The sequence below is a fragment of the Oncorhynchus mykiss genome, chromosome 3 (assembly GCF_057628025.1).
Source record: "Oncorhynchus mykiss isolate SJ-2025 chromosome 3, ASM5762802v1, whole genome shotgun sequence".
NCBI lineage: Eukaryota > Metazoa > Chordata > Actinopteri > Salmoniformes > Salmonidae > Oncorhynchus > Oncorhynchus mykiss.
Window position 1 is genome coordinate 20,238,808 of NC_143024.1, and position 18,786 is coordinate 20,257,593.

The 18,786-nt window shown below is 42.1% G+C and overlaps 1 protein-coding gene and 1 long non-coding RNA gene across 3 annotated transcripts; one reads left to right on the forward strand and one right to left on the reverse strand.

The window, feature by feature from the left end:
* Positions 1–16: 16 nt before the first annotated feature.
* LOC149984443 (B-type lectin plumieribetin-like) lies at positions 17–8,793 on the reverse strand. 2 transcript variants are annotated; one of them, XM_090224149.1, is made up of 4 exons: positions 8,763–8,793; positions 7,641–7,744; positions 7,263–7,356; positions 17–492 (listed from the first exon to the last, which is right to left on the reverse strand). In XM_090224149.1, the coding sequence occupies exons 3-4, from the start codon at positions 7,350–7,352 to the stop codon at positions 247–249; spliced, it is 336 nt and encodes a 111-aa protein (XP_090080275.1). In that variant the 5' UTR covers positions 7,353–7,356; positions 7,641–7,744; positions 8,763–8,793; the 3' UTR covers positions 17–246. The 2 variants fall into 2 exon arrangements, with proteins under 2 accessions (XP_090080275.1, XP_090080271.1); XM_090224145.1 differs by lacking the exon at positions 8,763–8,793 and adding an exon at positions 8,518–8,657.
* On the forward strand, positions 8,240–13,641 carry LOC149984444 (uncharacterized). Its single transcript, XR_016492577.1, has 2 exons — positions 8,240–8,879; positions 9,747–13,641. It is a non-coding gene; the product is annotated as an uncharacterized LOC149984444 (long non-coding RNA).
* The last annotated feature ends 5,145 nt before the right edge of the window (positions 13,642–18,786 follow it).

Genomic DNA, 18,786 nt, shown 5'->3' on the forward strand with positions numbered 1-18,786 from the left:
CAACACAAATGACTACTTTAAGTCAATACAGTTTTATTTGACCAAATCAAAGGGTTAAAGCCTCAAGGCTTTTGAATACAGTTTAGTGGTAGATGTAGACAGGTATGGTCAAGTGAAGCTGTTACTCTGCCTCATTACTAGTGTCCTCACGAGAGCACCAGACCACATTTCTGGGACTGTAGAGCATCAGGGCACCTTCGTCAGTGAGGGTGAGGTGACCGCTGTGCATTGTTGGGCCGGTCGATGTTACGATGTCCAGATCACCTCTCGGTCTCTGTAGAGCTCCAGGGTACCTTTGTCAGTGAGGGTGAGGTGGCCTCTTTGTGTATTGTTGCAACGGCCAGTGTTACTTGACCAAATGGGATGGTCCTGTTTGGTGTAGATGACCAGGTTGCCATCCTTTTGGAGGATGAGCCTCTGAGCATCTTTGTTCACAGTGTTTGATGCCCAGACAACCCGACCCCAACCGTAGAGCACAAAGTTGCCATCGGTCTGCAAAGAGAAAATTAATTTGCATATAAACATGTTAGACAGATGACCACTGTACTGCTGTGCATTCCTTTCATCCACTTAAATGATTACTTAAAGTTTAGGGTGAAAAATATTTCCCAAATTATTTTTCAATATTCGCGGCAAGTGTTCGTCAGCTAAATCAAAATATTAGGGGTGTGCATTTATTCCATTCGATACGTATCTAGATACTTGGTCTGCGATATGATACAGGAATGATACGTTTTCATTTGAAACAATGCGATGCGGTTTTGATTAGAGAATGAATCAATGCGATTTGGTTTGATGCGATGTAAATCGATGCACTAAGATTTTAATTTCCCATTCTAAATTAAAATCTGCAATTCGTAACATATCAGAATGTATAATGGACATCCACAAATGAATACACACATTAGGAAACGTAACATATCAATGGTGACCCGTCATTGAGGGCAGAGCCTGTTTTGCATGTTATTTTGGCATTAATACGTGTCACATATCAGTTTGCAAACAATGTAAAAACATTAAAATTAAAAAAAGTTAATAAATCCGCATACAAACATGGTCTCTTTTTTTGCTTTCTTGAGTAAGGCAGCTTCAAAATGCAGGTGTTTCAGCATAGCTCATTGCTTTCTGTGGTGGTGGGACAGCCATTGGAAAATACAGAGCTTAGGGATTGGTAATGTATTCTAGTTGTGCAGTGATTGGCTCAATGTTCTGTCACTCATTGGGACACCACATAAACGCAAAATATACATTGAGACCTCAAATTCAAGTCCCATGGGTGCTGCCATAGTTACATTAGAAGTGCCCATCCAAGAAGGCTCAAGGTCGTTGGCCACAGATAAATTGTTAAATCACGTTATATCTACCGTAGATTTGATTGGACTGATCATGTCAACAAGCATGACAAGCAGTCATCTTCATGAATCACGGTGACAGTCTGCTGGCAAATCCTTTTCAATCCTTGTCATATGAAGAGAAATTATAGATAAAATGTATTGCTGCTCATCAACCATAAACATTACACAAGTTGGAAAATGCAAATTCAACAATGAGTGGTTGCAAAGCAATCATTAGCCTGCTATTCAGTAGAGAGGGTGTTTGGTCCAAGTCTGGGTTTAAGGGTCTCTATTCCAAACTTAAAAGGATAAACATTCAACACCATGGGCCAGAAAAGTTTGAATACATTGGCCATGATGTCAATCCAGCATGCCTTCTGCCGCATTCAAAACAACTGGAAACTTGGAAATCTCAGACTTTAATGAGTTCAAGACAACAGGGAACTCTGGGGGGGGGGGGGGGGGGGGAACAAGCTCAGACTGGGAAAATACATTTTTGAACGGTCATTCAACTCGGAATTCAAAGTTGTGAACTCGGGCCTCTTTCTAGAGCTCCGACCTGAAGATCACTGACGTCATGATTCAACCTTGTTGAATTACTTACAGAATAATACGAAATGCTCGGAGACCACATTGAGTGGGGTGGTAGATGCCTAGTCTCTATTATTGCTCAGTTCAGGTGCCTATATAGACATACATCATTTACACGCACGCACACACACAGAACCCAGGTCCTGCGTGTCCCCAGGCACTCATTTGTTGACTTCGAAAAAGCCTTGGTTTCATGCATGTTATCAGAAGCCGCCTCCCTACATTTGTTTTACTCACTGCTTTAGCACACTCCACCAACCCTGATGTCCTTGCCGTGTCTGAATTCTGAGATTTCCATACCAAACTACAACATTTTTCATCAAGATTGCAACTCCTCCCCCTTTGGCAGTTCTATCTACTGCAGAGATGGCTTGCAAAGTTCTGTCATACTTTCCAGGTCTACGCCCAAACAGTTTGAACTTCTAATTCTAAAAATGAATCCCTCCAGAATTAAGTCTCTCACTGTTGCCGCCTGTTATAGACCCCCCTCAACTCCCAGCTGTGCCCTGGACACCATATGTGAATTGATTGCCCCTCATCTTCAAAGTTTGTTCTGTTAGGTGACCTAAACTGGGAAATGCTTAACATCCCAGCAGTCCTACAATCTAAGCTAGATGCCCTCAATCTCACAAATTATCAAGGAACCCACTAGGTACAACCCTAAATCCAAAAACATGGGCACCCTCATAGACATTATCCTGACCAACTTGCCCTCCAAATACACCTCTGCTGTTTTCAATCAGGATCTCAGCTATCACTGCCTCATTGCCTGTATCCGCTGTGGGTCCACAGTCAAATGACCACCCCTCATCACTGTCAAACGCTCCCTAAAACACTTCTACGAGCAGGCCTTTCTAATCGACCTGGCCAAGGTATCCTGGAAGGATATTGACCTCATCCCGTCAGTCGAGGATGCCTGGTCGTTCTTTAAAAGTAATTTCCTCACCATCTTAAATAAGCATGCCCCTTTCAAAAAAATGTAGAACTCCAGACCTGACTGCCCTCGACCAGCACAAAAACATCCTGTGGCGGACTGCACTAGCATCGAATAGTCCCCGCAATATGCAACTGTTCAGGGAAGTCAGGAACCAATACACGCAGTCAGTCAGGAAAGCAAAGGCTAACTTTTTCAAACAGAAACTCCAAAATGTTTTGGGACACTGTAAAGTCCATGGAAAACGAGAGCACCTCCTCCCAGCTGCCCACTGCACTGAGGCTAGGTAACACGGTCACCACCGATAAATCCATGATAATCGAAAATTTCAATAAGCATTTCTCTACAGCTGGCCACGCTTTCCTCCTGGCTACCAGCTCCGCAACCCCCGCAGCTACTTGCCCGAGCCTCCCCAGCTTGTCCTTCACCCAAATCCAGATAACAGATGTTCTGAAAGAGCTGCTAAACCTGGACCCGTACAAATCAGCTGGGCTAGACAATCTGGACCCTCTTTCTAAAATGGTCTGCCGCCATTGTTGCAACCCCTATTACCAGTCTGTTCAACCACTCTTTCGTATCGTCCGAGATCCCTAAATATTGGAAAGCTGCCGTGGTCCTCCCCCTCTTCAAAGGAGGTGACACTCTAGACCAAAACTGTTATAGACCTATATCCATCCTGCCCTGCCTGTTGTCCGGAACTCTGGCAGTCTCTATGGGGGTGCCACAGGGTTCAATTCTCAGGCCGACTCTTTTCTCTGTATATATCAACGATGTCGCTCTTGCTGCGGGTGATTCCCTGATCCACCTCTACGCAGACGACACCATTCTGTATACATCTGGCCCTTCTTTGGACACTTAACTAACCTCCAAACGAGCTTCAATGCCATACAACACTCCTTCCGTGGCCTCCAACTGCTCTTAAACGCTAGTAAAACAAAATGCATGCTTTTCAAACGTTCGCTGCCCGCACCCACCCGCACGACTAGCATCACTACTCTGGACGGTTCTGACTTAGGAATTTGTAGTTGTCCACATTCTAGGTGTGTGGCTAGACTGTAAACTCTCCTTCCAGACTTATATCAAACATCTCCAATCTATAATGAAATCTAGAATCAGCTTTATATTTCGCAACAAAGCCGCCTTCACTCACACCGCCAAACTTACCCTCGTAAAACTGACTATCCAATACTCTACACAGCAAACTGGATGCAGTCTATCACAGTGCCATCCGTTTTGTTACCAAGGCCCCATATACCACCCACCACTGCAACCTGTATGCTCTAGTCGGCTGGCCCTCGCTACATATTCGTCGCCAGACCCACTGGCTCCAGGTCATCTATAAGTCTATGCTAGGTAAAGCTCTGCCTTATCTCAGCTTACTGGTCACGATAACACCCATCCGTAGCACGCGCTCCAGCAGGTATATCTCACTGGTCATCCCCAAAGCCAACACCTACTTTGGCCACTTTTCCTTCCAGTTCTCTGTTGCCAGTGACTGGAATGAATTGCAAAATAAATAAATCATTTAAAATAATAATTTTAAAAAGTTGCTGAAGCTGGAGACTTATTTCCCTCACTAACTTTAAACATCAGCTAACCTATCGCTGCAGCTGAACATAGTCCATCTGTAAATAGCCCACCCAATCTACCTACCTCATCCCCATATTGTTTTTATTTACTTTTGTGCTCTATTGCACACCGGTATCACTACTTGCACATCATCAGCTGCTCATCTATCACTCGTGTTAATCTGTTAAATTGTAATTACTTCGCTACTATGGCCTATTTATTGCGTTAACTCCTCACGCCATTTGCATACACTGTATATAGACTTTTTTTTCTACTGTGTTATTGAGTCTATGCTTGTTTATTCCATGTGTAACTCTTTATCTTGGCCAGGTCGCAGTTGTAAATGAGAGTTCTGTGACGAGCCTCCCACTCGGTCTGCCGTATTCTCTCTGTTGTTCCCTTATTAGGATGCTGGTGGGCGGAGTTGGGAGGGTCCTCAGCTACATGGGAAACACCTGGGCCCAGGTGTTCCCCAGGATAAATACACCACTTCCCCATTCATGGAGGAGTCTCTCTCCATGCAGACACTTTGATAGGTTTTTTTGTTGTGTTTCTTGGTGGTTTTTGGTTGTTTGCTTTAGCACCTTTCAAAACCCTGCATTATCACATTCATGCATGCAAAACACTCACTTACACTACTGATTACACACACCATTGTATATTTTCCTTAGTTGCTTTAGTTAATAAATATATATTTTGTTACTCCTTATCTCCACGTTGTCTCCCTTTTGTTACGGGCTTTGAGCCGGTTCGTGACAGTTCTAAACTAGCCTACCTGGTTAAATAAAGGTGAAATAAAAACATCTATCTCATGATCTACATCAGCAGGAGATATTCATTTAGAATGGGAAATTAATGTGTTCATGCAACAGTGCATAGAATCATATCGCATCGAACTGAATCTCAATTCGTTCTCTAATCAAACCATATCGTTTCCTACTAAAACATCATTTGTGTCTCATATCGGAGCCCATGTATCTAGTATACACCGATTGTTTAAAGAAAAACTACCAAAACTATTTCTGATCGTGAACCTGGACAATAAAAATGAAATCTATTTTAAGTCCATTCAGCAGGTAATTCGATGATAAAGCTATCCATTCCTGGTGCTTTTTCTCCACGCGAATGTTTTAAAAGCATCTAATATTTCTTTTTTAGTGGTGCCTGTTGAGTGATTTATTTTTCGTCTGCTGATAATTGCTTCAGGGTTGTTGAGTCTAAGGCTATAGGATTCGTCCAACTGTTTAATTCGGATTTATATCAATTTCCATAAAGCTTTTAAAATTGTCATTAATTGCGTTGTTTCTACGTAACATGAATTTGTATATTTTACAATTATAACTGGTTTAGCGTGTATTCGTTTTGTGAGATATTTACCAGGGTTATCTTCCATTAAGTAATATGCTTTATTTGAGTTTAACCTGTAGTTGTTGGCTCTCTTCAAAAGTAAAAGATCGTATTCCTGCGTAAATTTAGAAAATGTTATTTTCTTCTTTATCTTGTAAAGATTTGTTATGGGCTTTCTAATATTGTGATTTATTTATCTTGCATTTTAATTTCTAAATCAGATGTAACTTTTTGCAGAGTATGAGATTATCATTCCCCTAATGTTTTTAAAAATGGTAATTTAACTAGGCAAGTCAGAACACATTCTTATTTACAATGACGGCCTAGGAACAGTTGGTTAACTGCCTCGTTTGGGGGCAGAAGGACAGATTTTTTTCCTTGTCAGTTCAGGGATTCAATCTAGCAACCTTTCGGTTACTGGCCCAACGCTTTAACCACTGGGCTACTTGCCGCCCCAATGTACACCTTAAATGCATACCAAATTATATCAGCTTTTCTCTGTCCTCTGTCTACATTTGTAATGGTAAATATTTTAATTTACGTATTTAATACTTTTCGGATCCAGAAGATGCTCGCTGATGATTATCCTACTACAGTTGCTGTGTAGGGGAAAAAAATAAAATAAGTGTATTTTTCTGTTGGTGTAATTAATCAGAATGATCATTATCATTTTTTTTTTATCCAGTAAATTCTTGAATAGCTTTTCTTACTTAGAGAAAAAACAGATGCCTCGATCTTTAGTTTCTTGGCAATTTCTCACATGGAATAGCCTTAATTTCTCAGAATAATAATAGACTGACGAGTTTCAGAAGAAAGTTATTTGTTGCTGGTCATTTTGAGCCTGTAATCGAACCTATTTCTGATCAATTTGATGTTATTTTAATTGACAAAAAATGTGCTTATCTTTCAAAAACAATGACATTTCTAAGTGGCCCCAAACTTTTGAACGTTTTTTATATATATTAGAGAATAAAAATAATGTTTCAAGATGAAGGTTCAGCTGAAGGCACCAGAGTTAAATCCTCTCACTTTGCCAGTAACTTTTTCTGCTACCATTGATGTCAAGCCGTCTACACATACAGTTTGATGCATACGTTTGATAAATCCAACATATGCAACATCATTTCCAATTGAACGCTGCGTTCGCCTTGCAGCATTGCGTTGCAGAGTCAGTTGCAGTGAGTTCTGTGTGGTGCATATGTTGGATTTATCGAATGCATCAAACTGTATGCTAGATGGCTTGACGTTAATGGAAGCAGAAGGTGAATGTTGAACTTTTGTTGTACACATATCCATTAAACATTTTTTAAATATAATTAAAGTTTGACTACATAATTTATTACACAGCATTGATTTAATGACACTGTCTGATCACAGCATGAATCGTTACATCCCTACAAAAACCATTTCTAAGGTCAAAATAAGTTGCAGACCAGATATCTAATGTTAATATAATTGAAATGTAAGTGTTTCACTAACTATTGTACCTGAAAGATAGCTTTAAATTGTCCATTGTTGGAGAGGAGGTAGTCCTCTTTCAGCAGAATCCTCTCGGTGCTCATGTAGTTCATACTCATGATTCTGAAAGAGAGAATTTATATTGTTTATTCGCTGCAGTTTATTATAGTAAACACCCACACAAACAGGAAGGAGCAAAACACATTTAGACAAAAGGAAGAGAGAGGAAATGTGCCTAAACTAGCCCTTTTATAATGAGAATGTATCATTTCAGTTCTAAATGGCAAATGTAAAAAACAACTAAATAATACACAAAAGTAATAGAAATGCATCTCATTAAGACCTAATTTAACTGGCTATACATGAATTACATAAATTAAAAAAACACACGTTAAAATAGGAGTTACCTCAAATTCTTAAATGAACTTCCAAGTATTTAGGAGCAGTAGATTGAAGAGGTGAATTGCAGGTTGCAGTTGTGCGGTGATGAAGCAGCTCTGGCCTTATATCCCTGCTCAGGTGAAGGGGGTGGAGTAATAAGGATGAGGAAATGGGTGGTGTCCACTGTACATTAAATTTGACCAAATGCGGCAGAAATGTACATGATAGATACAATGACCAGTGGTGGGAAAAAGTACCCAAATGTCATTTGAGTAAAAGGAAAGAAACCTTAATAAAAAAATGACTAAAGTAAAAGTAAAAGTCACCCAGTAAAATTATATTTGAGTAAAAAAACAAATACATATATATATATATATATATTTGGTTTTAAATATATTTAAGTATCAAAAGTAAAAGTTGAATAATTTCAAATTCCTTATATTAAGCAGACCACACTGCACCATTTTCTATTAAAAAAATATATATATTTACAAATAGCCAGGGGCACGCTCAAACACGAAGACATAATTTACAAACAAAGCTAGGGTTTAGTGAGTCCGCTAGATCAGAGGCAGTAGAAATTACCAGGATGATTGTTACGGAGTGTAATTTATAGGTAATCGACTACACGGACTGTTTCCTGGACTCCGTGTGTAGGGATTTATTTGTACAATGCTTGAACAAGGCTATTGAACTTGACATTGGTGTCTGTCTTCATTCCTTTATCCAACATTTCGTACTGAAACATGGTATCAGAAGTGTCTTGAAAACCACACGTCTGTTATTTCTGTAGCTAAGTACAGTATTGGCGCGGTTACGTCCCATATGCGAACACACGCCGTTTCCTACTGCTAGTCACAACACTGATCAACTTGTTGTTAGCTGGCAAGCTAGCATCACTACCTAATGTTACCCCGATGGCTGAAGGCAAAGATATCTCCTATTCCATCGCTATGGCAGCGAACATTCCGCCACCAAATCCCATGGTTCTCACAGGGGTCTCGAATACTAATTGGTACAACTTCAGGGATGAATTCGAGGACTATGCGCTGGCAACCGGTTTACATAAGAAACCCAACGAGGTCCAAGCGGCAACTGAGGAGTTTAATGGGCAGCGAATGCAGGCATTTCTACCGGCACAAACTCACCCTCACAGCACGACAACAGTGTGATGCAAAGGCTATATTGGATTGCATTGGAGAATTACTTCAAACCCACCAGGAACGTCATTTACGATTGGTTCGTTTTCGAAAGCTGCAAACAGGGTGAGTCAGTACACATCTTTGTAACACGTTTGAGAGAAAGATCCGCTACTTGTGAATACTGGGGATTGAAAGATGAATTGATTCGTAACAAAATAGTGCTGGGAATTGCAAATGAGGATACGCGCCGGCGTCTACTAAGAGAGAGACGCATTGCTTGCTCTTTAGGGTTTTAGGCTGGGTTTCTGTACAGCACTTTGATATATCAGCTGATGTAAGAAGGGCTATATGAATACATTTGATTTGGTGTAAATACTGTGAAAATACACACGCACGAGGCAAAGAGCACTGCCCTGCCCTGCCTACATTAGTAACTGCCTTTGAAATGTGCTGCACTGCCGAAGTCAGTGACATAAGAATGAGAGCAATGGAAATCGAGGCCCCATGCACCGACGTTGATACTGTTCATGCTGTTGCCAGGCAGACATTCTGACAAAACAAACCAAGGCAGAGTAATTCACCATGAACGGTGAAGACAGAGAACCCCATAGCACGTATCTGGGTTGGCGCCTCCCCTTGGGTTGTGCCGTGGAGGAGATCTTTGTGGGCTATACTTGGCCTTGTCTCAGGATGGTAAGTTGATGGTTGAAGATATCCCTCTAGTGGTGTGGGGGCTGTGCTTTGGCAAAGTGGGTGGGGTTATATCCTGCCTGTTTGGCCCTGTCCGGAGGTATCATCGGATGGGGCCACAGTGTCTCCTGACCCCTCCTGTCTCAGCCTCCAGTATTTATGCTGCAATAGTTTATGTGTTGGGGGGCTAGTGTCATTCTGTTATATCTGGAGTATTTCTCCTGTTTTATCTGGTATCCTGTGTGAATTTAAGTATGCTCTCTCTAATTCTTTCTTTCTTTCTCTCTCTCTCTCTTGGAGGACCTGAGCCCTAGGACCATGCCTCAGGACTACCTGGCATGATGACTCCTTGCTGTCCCCAGTCCACCTGGCCGTGCTGCTGCTCCAGTTTCAACTGTTCTGCCTGCGGCTATGGAACCCTGACCTGTTCACCGGACGTGCTACCTGCCCCAGACCTGCTGTTTTCAACTCTCTAGAGACAGCAGGAGCGGTAGAGATACTCTCAATGATCGGCTATGAAAAGCCAACTGACATTTACTCCTGAGGTGCTGACTTGCTGCACCCTCAACAACTACTATGATTATTATTATTCGACCATGCTGGTCATTTATGAACATTTGAACATCTTGGCCATGTTCTGTTATAATGCCCACCCGGCACAGCCAGAAGAGGACTGGCCACCCCTCATAGCCTGGTTCCTCTCTAAGTTTCTTCCTAGGTTTTGGCCTTTTTAGGGAGTTTTTCCTAGCCACCGTGCTGCTACACCTGCATTGATGTAAATACTGTGAAAATACACAGGCACGAGGCAAAGAGCACTGCCCTGCCCACGGAAAACCAAGCAGAGCTTGTGGAACTAATAATCACTTTGTAAAAGTGTGTCTCAAAAGAAAAAGACGGGTGAGTGAGGGCAAGATTTACTGTGTTGATGATGTCACTCAGTTTCAGAACAGTGAAAGTGACATTTACATGCATGAATCAATTGGGGCTGTACACTCAAGAGGGAAGAAATGGTTTGTGACACTACGATTACACAACAAGCAACGTAATGAGCTACAAAGACAAAATCAACCTGGCACCTGATACACACCTCTTGCCCAGTGATACTAGACTAAAGCTGTACTCAGGAGAGCTAATGAGCTCTATGGGCATCTTTGTGACTGAATGTGTAATTCGTGGACGCAAAAAGTAGCTGGAGTTTGAGATTGTGAAAACCAGTCAACATTCTCTCCTCTCAGGCTCTACATGCAAACGCCTGATACCTGACATAGTATTTAGTTCAGGTGTAGGTATGTATACTGTATGATACCTGACATAGTATTTAGTTCAGGTTTAGGTGTGTATACTGTATGATACCTGACATAGTATTTAGCCCTGGTTATGGTGTGTATACTGTATGATACCTGACATAGTAGTTAGCCCTGGTTATGGTGTGTATACTGTATGATACCTGACATAGTATTTAGTTCAGGTTATGGTGTGTATACTGTATGATACCTGACATAGTATTTAGTTCAGGTGTAGGTATGTATACTGTATGATACCTGACATAGTATTTAGCCCAGGTTATGGTGTGTACAGTGCCTTGCGAAAGTATTCGGCCCCCTTGAACTTTGCGACCTTTTGCCACATTTCAGGCTTCAAACATAAAGATATAAAACTGTATTTTTTTGTGAAGAATCAACAACAAGTGGGACACAATCATGAAGTGGAACGACATTTATTGGATATTTCAAACTTTTTTAACAAATCAAAAACTGAAAAATTGGGCGTGCAAAATTATTCAGCCCCTTTACTTTCAGTGCAGCAAACTCTCTCCAGAAGTTCAGTGAGGATCTCTGAATGATCCAATGTTGACCTAAATGACTAATGATGATAAATACAATCCACCTGTGTGTAATCAAGTCTCCGTATAAATGCACCTGCACTGTGATAGTGGTCCGTTAAAAGCGCAGAGAGCATCATGAAGAACAAGGAACACACCAGGCAGGTCCGAGATACTGTTGTGAAGAAGTTTAAAGCCGGATTTGGATACAAAAAGATTTCCCAAGCTTTAAACATCCCAAGGAGCACTGTGCAAGCGATAATATTGAAATGGAAGGAGTATCAGACCACTGCAAATCTACCAAGATCTGGCCGTCCCTCTAAACTTTCAGCTCATACAAGGAGAAGACTGATCAGAGATGCAGCCAAGAGGCCCATGAGCACTCTGGATGAACTGCAGAGATCTACAGCTGAGGTGGGAGACTCTGTCCATAGGACAACAATCAGTCGTATATTGCACAAATCTGGCCTTTATGGAAGAGTGGCAAGAAGAAAGCCATTTCTTAAAGATATCCATAAAAAGTGTTGTTTAAAGTTTGCCACAAGCCACCTGGGAGACACACCAAACATGTGGAAGAAGGTGCTCTGGTCAGATGAAACCAAAATTGAACTTTTTGGCAACAATGCAAAACGTTATGTTTGGCGTAAAAGCAACACAGCTGAACACACCATCCCCACTGTCAAACATGGTGGTGGCAGCATCATGGTTTGGGCCTGATTTTCTTCAGCAGGGACAGGGAAGATGGTTAAAATTGATGGGAAGATGGATGGAGCCAAATACAGGACCATTCTGGAAGAAAACCTGATGGAGTCTGCAAAAGACCTGAGATTGGGACGGAGATTTGTCTTCCAACAAGACAATGATCCAAAACATAAAGCAAAATCTACAATGGAATGGTTCAAAAATAAACATATCCAGGTGTTAGAATGGCCAAGTCAAAGTCCAGACCTGAATCCAATCGAGAATCTGTGGAAAGAACTGAAAACTGCTGTTCACAAATGCTCTCCATCCAACCTCACTGAGCTCGAGCTGTTTTGCAAGGAGGAATGGGAAAAAATGTCAGTCTCTCGATGTGCAAAACTGATAGAGACATACCCCAAGCGACTTACAGCTGTAATCGCAGCAAAAGGTGGCGCTACAAAGTATTAACTTAAAGGGGCTGAATAATTTTGCACGCCCAATTTTTCAGTTTTTGATTTGTTAAAAAAGTTTGAAATATCCAATAAATGTCGTTCCACTTCATGATTGTGTCCCACTTGTTGATTCTTCACAAAAAAATTACAGTTTTATATCTTTATGTTTGAAGCCTGAAATGTGGCAAAAGGTCGCAAAGTTCAAGGGGGCCGAATACTTTCGCAGGGCACTGTATACTGTATGATACCTGACATAGTAGTTAGTTCAGGTTTAGGTATGTGTACAGTATGATACCAAATGATCATGTCCAGCATGGACCCCTGTCCAAAGAACAACTACTCAGCAGATATGACGATGTATTCAACATGCCCATTGAATCAGTGCCTGGGGAGGTACACTTTGAATTGGATGAGAGCATCACTCCAGTCCAGTGTGCTCCTCGCAATGTGCCCATTGCAATGTGAAGGCCCAGCTGGACAAGGCCCAGATGGCCACATGACATCTGTGACTAAACCAACTGACTGGATCAGCAATATGGTCATAGTGAAAAAAACAGAGAAGCTGAGGGTCTGCATCGACCCGAAGCATCTGAACCAAGCACTGAAACGATCCCACTACATCATGCCGACACTAGAGGATGTCCTCTATAAGCTTCCCAAGGCCAGGATTTTCACCTTGGTGGATGCCCGAGATGCATTCCTTCAATGCAAGCTGGACGAAGAAAGCAGCTTCATGACTACCTTCTGGACCCCTGGGGTGGGAGACGCTGGCTCAAGCTCCCGTTTGGTGTCTCAGTGGCGCCTGAGGTATACCAACGCAAGCAGCACGAGTTACTGGCTGGGCTCAAGGGCATTGAACCCATAGCCGGTGATGTCCTGATCGTAGGCTGTGGTGACACAGACGAAGAAGCAGAACGTATTCATGATGTGAAGCTCCTGGCACTGATGGAGCGCTGCCGATCAGTTAAGCTTGGCCTTGGCCAGAAGAAGCTGCAGTTCAAGGTGAAAGATGTCCACTTCCATGGTCGCATTCTCTCGGCCAAAGGCCCGAAGCCGGACCTAGACAAAGACAGAGTGATCCTCGACAAGCCAAACCCGTCTGATGCAAAAGGAGTACAGCTTCTCATCGGCTTTGCAAACTATCTTGCAAAGTTCATAGTTGGTGAAATCCCATGTCTAGAGAATCCTGTAGTAGTCTATCAGTTTTTCTGTGATGAAAATAAATCTGTTATTGAACGTTTTCCTGCAATGGTTCCTCATTCTCAAAGTGTCACTTTCTCCTCAACGTGCCAAGGCATTACTTTAGGACTCAGGAGTGAGGAAAGGACTTGGTAAGAAAGGGCCTTAAACCTACCCTTTCTGTAACAGACGCTTAACACTAGCGTGTGTTAATTGATAGAATGCTTCAGATTGTTTATTCAATGTGTCAATGTTGGAAGAATAGGCATGACTCCCACTCACAATGGTTCTCTGGAAGGTTTTTACTCAACACCCCTCTATGGAAGTCATTAGAATTCTGTGACAAGTTAAAGGAGGATGTTTCTCAGTAATCGCCCACATTTCTTTACCATTCCATAACATCAGGAAGTAGTCAGTACTATGGAATAACTGAAGACGAGTAGGCGGCCAGTATGTTGCAATAAGCCTTAGGGAATTATTAACAGAACGGTGTTTCTGAAGAATTGATGTGTTATTCCCCACCCATCTTAAAGTGTCAATCCGCAGTTGAAACAATAACCAAACGTCTTCCCTGGCCCTGTTTTGGTAAAAAGCTGAGGGATAGGGCTGGATAAATGTAACCACTCTTAAATTTACAGACAGAGCTATGGATGCAAGGACTGACCGTCCAGGATATCAAAATGGTAAGTTATAGTGTTTGTGTACTTTTACTATGTTTACAAACATTGGAGTAAAAACAAGCTTTTATTTTGTGTTCGGATGATTGGGTAGGACAGTTGTAAAATAGCACCGGAGAAGAAGGCCGTCGTTTTACGTGTCCCCAACCAATTGTGTTTTTTTATTTGCGTTGTTTGTAACTTGTTTTTTTACTTATAATGTACATAATGTTGCCGCTACCGTCTCTTATGATCGAAAATAACTTCTGGACATCAGGACTGTGATTACTCACCACAGACTGGCAGAATCCTTTTTTTCCTTTAATGAGTCTGACGAGCACAATGCAAACGATATACTGCTTTCTCGGGAACAGAAAACGTTTGACCTCTGTCATTGCCAACAAAGGGTTTATAACAAAGTATTGAGATAAACGTTTGTTTTTGACCAAATACTTATTTTCCACCATAATTTGCAAATAAATTCATTAAAAATCCTACAATGTGATTTTCTGGATTTTTGCTCCCACAGTTGAGTTCCAGTTGAGTTCTTCAAACCAAGCTGCTTACTTATTGCAGACTCGGTCTTCCCAGCCTGGTGCAGGTCTACAATTTTGTTTCTGATGTACATTGACAGCTCTTTGGTCTTGGCCATAGTGGAGTTTGGAGTGTGACTGTTTGAGGTTGTGGACAGGTGTCTTTTATACTGATAACAAGTTCAAACAGGTGCCATTAATACAGGTAACGAGTGGAGGACAGAGGAGCCTCTTAAATAAGAAGTTACAGGTCTGTGAAAGCCAGAAATCTTGCTTGTTTGTAGGTGACCAAATACTTATTGTGTACGACATCGTCAGTGCACTTTCTAATGAACTCGCTCACCGAATCAGCGTATTCGTCAATGTTGTTGTTGGACGCAATACGGAACATATCTCAATCCACGTGATCGAAGCAGTCTTGAAGCGTGGAATCAGATTGGTCGGACCAGCGTTGAACAGACCTGAGCGCGGGAGCTTCTTGTTTTAGTTTCTGTCTGTAGGCAGGGAGCAACAAAATGGAGTCATGGTCAGCTTTTCCGAAAGGAGGTTGGGGGAGGGCCTTATATGCGTCGCGGAAGTTAGAATAACAATGATCCAGGGTTTTACCAGCCCTGGTTGCGCAATCGATATGCTGATACAATTTAGGGAGTCTTTTCAGATTAGCCTTGTTAAAATCCCCAGCTACAATGAGTGCAGCCTCAGGATATGTGGTTTCCAGTTTGCATAGAGTCAAATAAAGTTTGTTCAGGGCCATCGATGTGTCTGCTTGGGGGGGAATATATACGGCTGTGATTATAATCGAAGAGAATTCCCTTGGTAGGTAATGCGGTCGACATTTGATTGTGAGGAATTCTAAGTCAGGTGAACAGAAGGACTTGAGTTCCTGTATGTTGTTATGATCACACCACGTCTCGTTAACCATAAGTCATACCCCCCCGCCCCTCTTCTTACCGGAAAGATGCTTGTTTCTATCGGCGCGATGCGTGAAGAAACCAGCTAGGTGCACCGACTCCGTTAGCGTCTCTCGAGTTAGCCATGTTTCCGTGAAGCAAAGAACGTTAGTCTCTGATGTCTCTCTGGAATGCTACCCTTGCTCGGATTTCATCAACCTTGTTGGCAAGAGACTGGACATTGGCGAGTAGTATGCTAGGGAGTGGTGTGCGATGTGCCCGTCTCCGGAGCCTGACCAGAAGACCGCCTCGTTTGCCTCTCTTACGACGTCGTTGTTTTGGGTCGCCAGCTGGCATCCAATCCATTGTCCTGGGTGGAAGGCAGAACACAGGATACGCTTCGGGAAAGTCATATTCCTGGTTGTAATGATGGTGAGTTGCTCTTATATTTAGTAGTTCCTCCCGACTGTATGTAATAAAACCTAAGATTACCTGGGGTACCAATGTAAGAAATAACACGTAAAACAACAAAATACTGCATAGTTTCCTAGGAACGCGAAGCAAGGCGGCCATCTCTGTCGGCGCCGGTAAAGCACCGCCTTATCTCAGCTCACTGGTCACCATAGCAGCACCCACCCATAGCACACGCTCCAGCAGGTATATCTATCTCACTGGTCATCCACAAAGCTAATTCCTCCTTTGGCCGCCTTTCCTTAGTTCTCTGCTGCCAATGACTGGAATGAACTGCAAAAATCACTGAAGCTGGAGACCCATATCTCCCTCACTAACTTTAAGCACCAGCTATCAGAGCAGATCACTGCACCTGTATATAGCCCATCTGTAAATAGCCCATCCAACTACCTCATCCCCCATACTGTTATTTATTTTGCTCCTTTGCACCCCAGTATCTCTACTTGCACACTAATTTTCTGCACATGTATCACTCCAGTGTTTAATTGCTATATTGTAATTATTTCTCCACTATGGCCAATTTATTGCCTTACCTCCCTTATCCTACCTCATTTGCACACACTATATAGACTTTTTTCTATTGTATCATTGACTGCATGTTTGTTTATTCCATGTGTAACTCTGTTGTTTGTGTTGCACTGCTTGGCTTTATCTTGGCCAGGTCGCAGTTGAAAATGAGAACTTCTTCTCAGCTTGCCTACCTGTTTAAATAAAGGTGAAATAAAAATGTTAAAAACAATATACAGCAGTGGAGGCCGCTGAGGGGAGGCCGGTTCATAATAATGACTGGAAAGGAGCTAATAGAATGGCATTAAACACATGGAAACCATGTTTTATTTATTTGATACCATTCCACTATTCCGCTCCAGCCATTACCACGAGCCTGTCCTCCCCAATTAAGGTGCCACCATCCTCCTGTGGTTTCCATTATGTGTATATTTTGCATTTGTTAAATTATTTTGATGTGATATAAAAGTAAAGGGCTTTATTTTTCTAGTATCGCATTTGAGAATCGATTGGCGCTTAGAGGTTTTGGCTGCCAGAGCCAGTCTTCCTCTGAAAATAACAGAAGGTCCTTGGACCTTAAGGAGTAACGGGGAGGTTAGGCTCCTTAAGAGGACATCTTGAGCTAGTGCTAGCTATGAATACAGTGCCTTGCGAAAGTATTCGGCCCCCTTGAACTTTGCGACCTTTTGCCACATTTCAGGCTTCAAACATAAAGATATAAAACTGTAATTTTTTTGTGAAGAATCAACAAGTGGCACACAATCATGAAGTGGAACGACATTTATTGGATATTTCAAACTTTTTTAACAAATCAAAAACAGAAAAATTGGGCGTGCAAAATTATTCAGCCCCCTTAAGTTAATACTTTGTAGCGCCACCTTTTGCTGCGATTACAGCTGAAAGTCGCTTGGGGTATGTCTCTATCAGTTTTGCACATCGAGAGACTGACATTTTTTCCCATTCCTCCTTGCAAAACAGCTCGAGCTCAGTGAGGTTGGATGGAGAGCATTTGTGAACAGCAGTTTTCAGTTCTTTCCACAGATTCTCGATTGGATTCAGGTCTGGACTTTGACTTGGCCATTCTAACACCTGGATATGTTTATTTTTGAACCATTCCATTGTAGATTTTGCTTTATGTTTTGGATCATTGTCTTGTTGGAAGACAAATCTCCGTCCCAGTCTCAGGTCTTTTGCAGACTCCATCAGGTTTTCTTCCAGAATGGTCCTGTATTTGGCTCCATCCATCTTCCCATCAATTTTAACCATCTTCCCTGTCCCTGCTGAAGAAAATCAGGCCCAAACCATGATGCTGCCACCACCATGTTTGACAGTGGGGATGGTGTGTTCAGCTGTGTTGCTTTTACGCCAAACATAACGTTTTGCATTGTTGCCAAAAAGTTCAATTTTGGTTTCATCTGACCAGAGCACCTTCTTCCACATGTTTGGTGTGTCTCCCAGGTGGCTTGTGGCAAACTTTAAACAACACTTTTTATGGATATCTTTAAGAAATGGCTTTCTTCTTGCCACTCTTCCATAAAGGCCAGATTTGTGCAATATACGACTGATTGTTGTCCTATGGACAGAGTCTCCCACCTCAGCTGTAGATCTCTGCAGTTCATCCAGAGTGATCATGGGCCTCTTGGCTGCATCTCTGATCAGTCTTCTCCTTGTATGAGCTGAAAGTTTAGAGGGACGGCCAGGTCTTGGTAGATTTGCAGTGGTCTGATACTCCTTCCATTTCAATATTATCGCTTGCACAGTGCTCCTTGGGATGTTTAAAGCTTGGGAAATCTTTTTGTATCCAAATCCGGCTTTAAACCTCTTCACAACAGTATCTCGGACCTGCCTGGTGTGTTCCTTGTTCTTCATGATGCTCTCTGCGCTTTTAACGGACCTCTGAGACTATCACAGTGCAGGTGCATTTATACGGAGACTTGATTACACACAGGTGGATTGTATTTATCATCATTAGTCATTTAGGTCAACATTGGATCATTCAGAGATCCTCACTGAACTTCTGGAGAGAGTTTGCTGCACTGAAAGTAAAGGGGCTGAATAATTTTGCATGCCCAATTTTTCAGTTTTTGATTTGTTAAAAAAGTTTGAAATATCCAATAAATGTCGTTCCACTTCATGATTGTGTCCCACT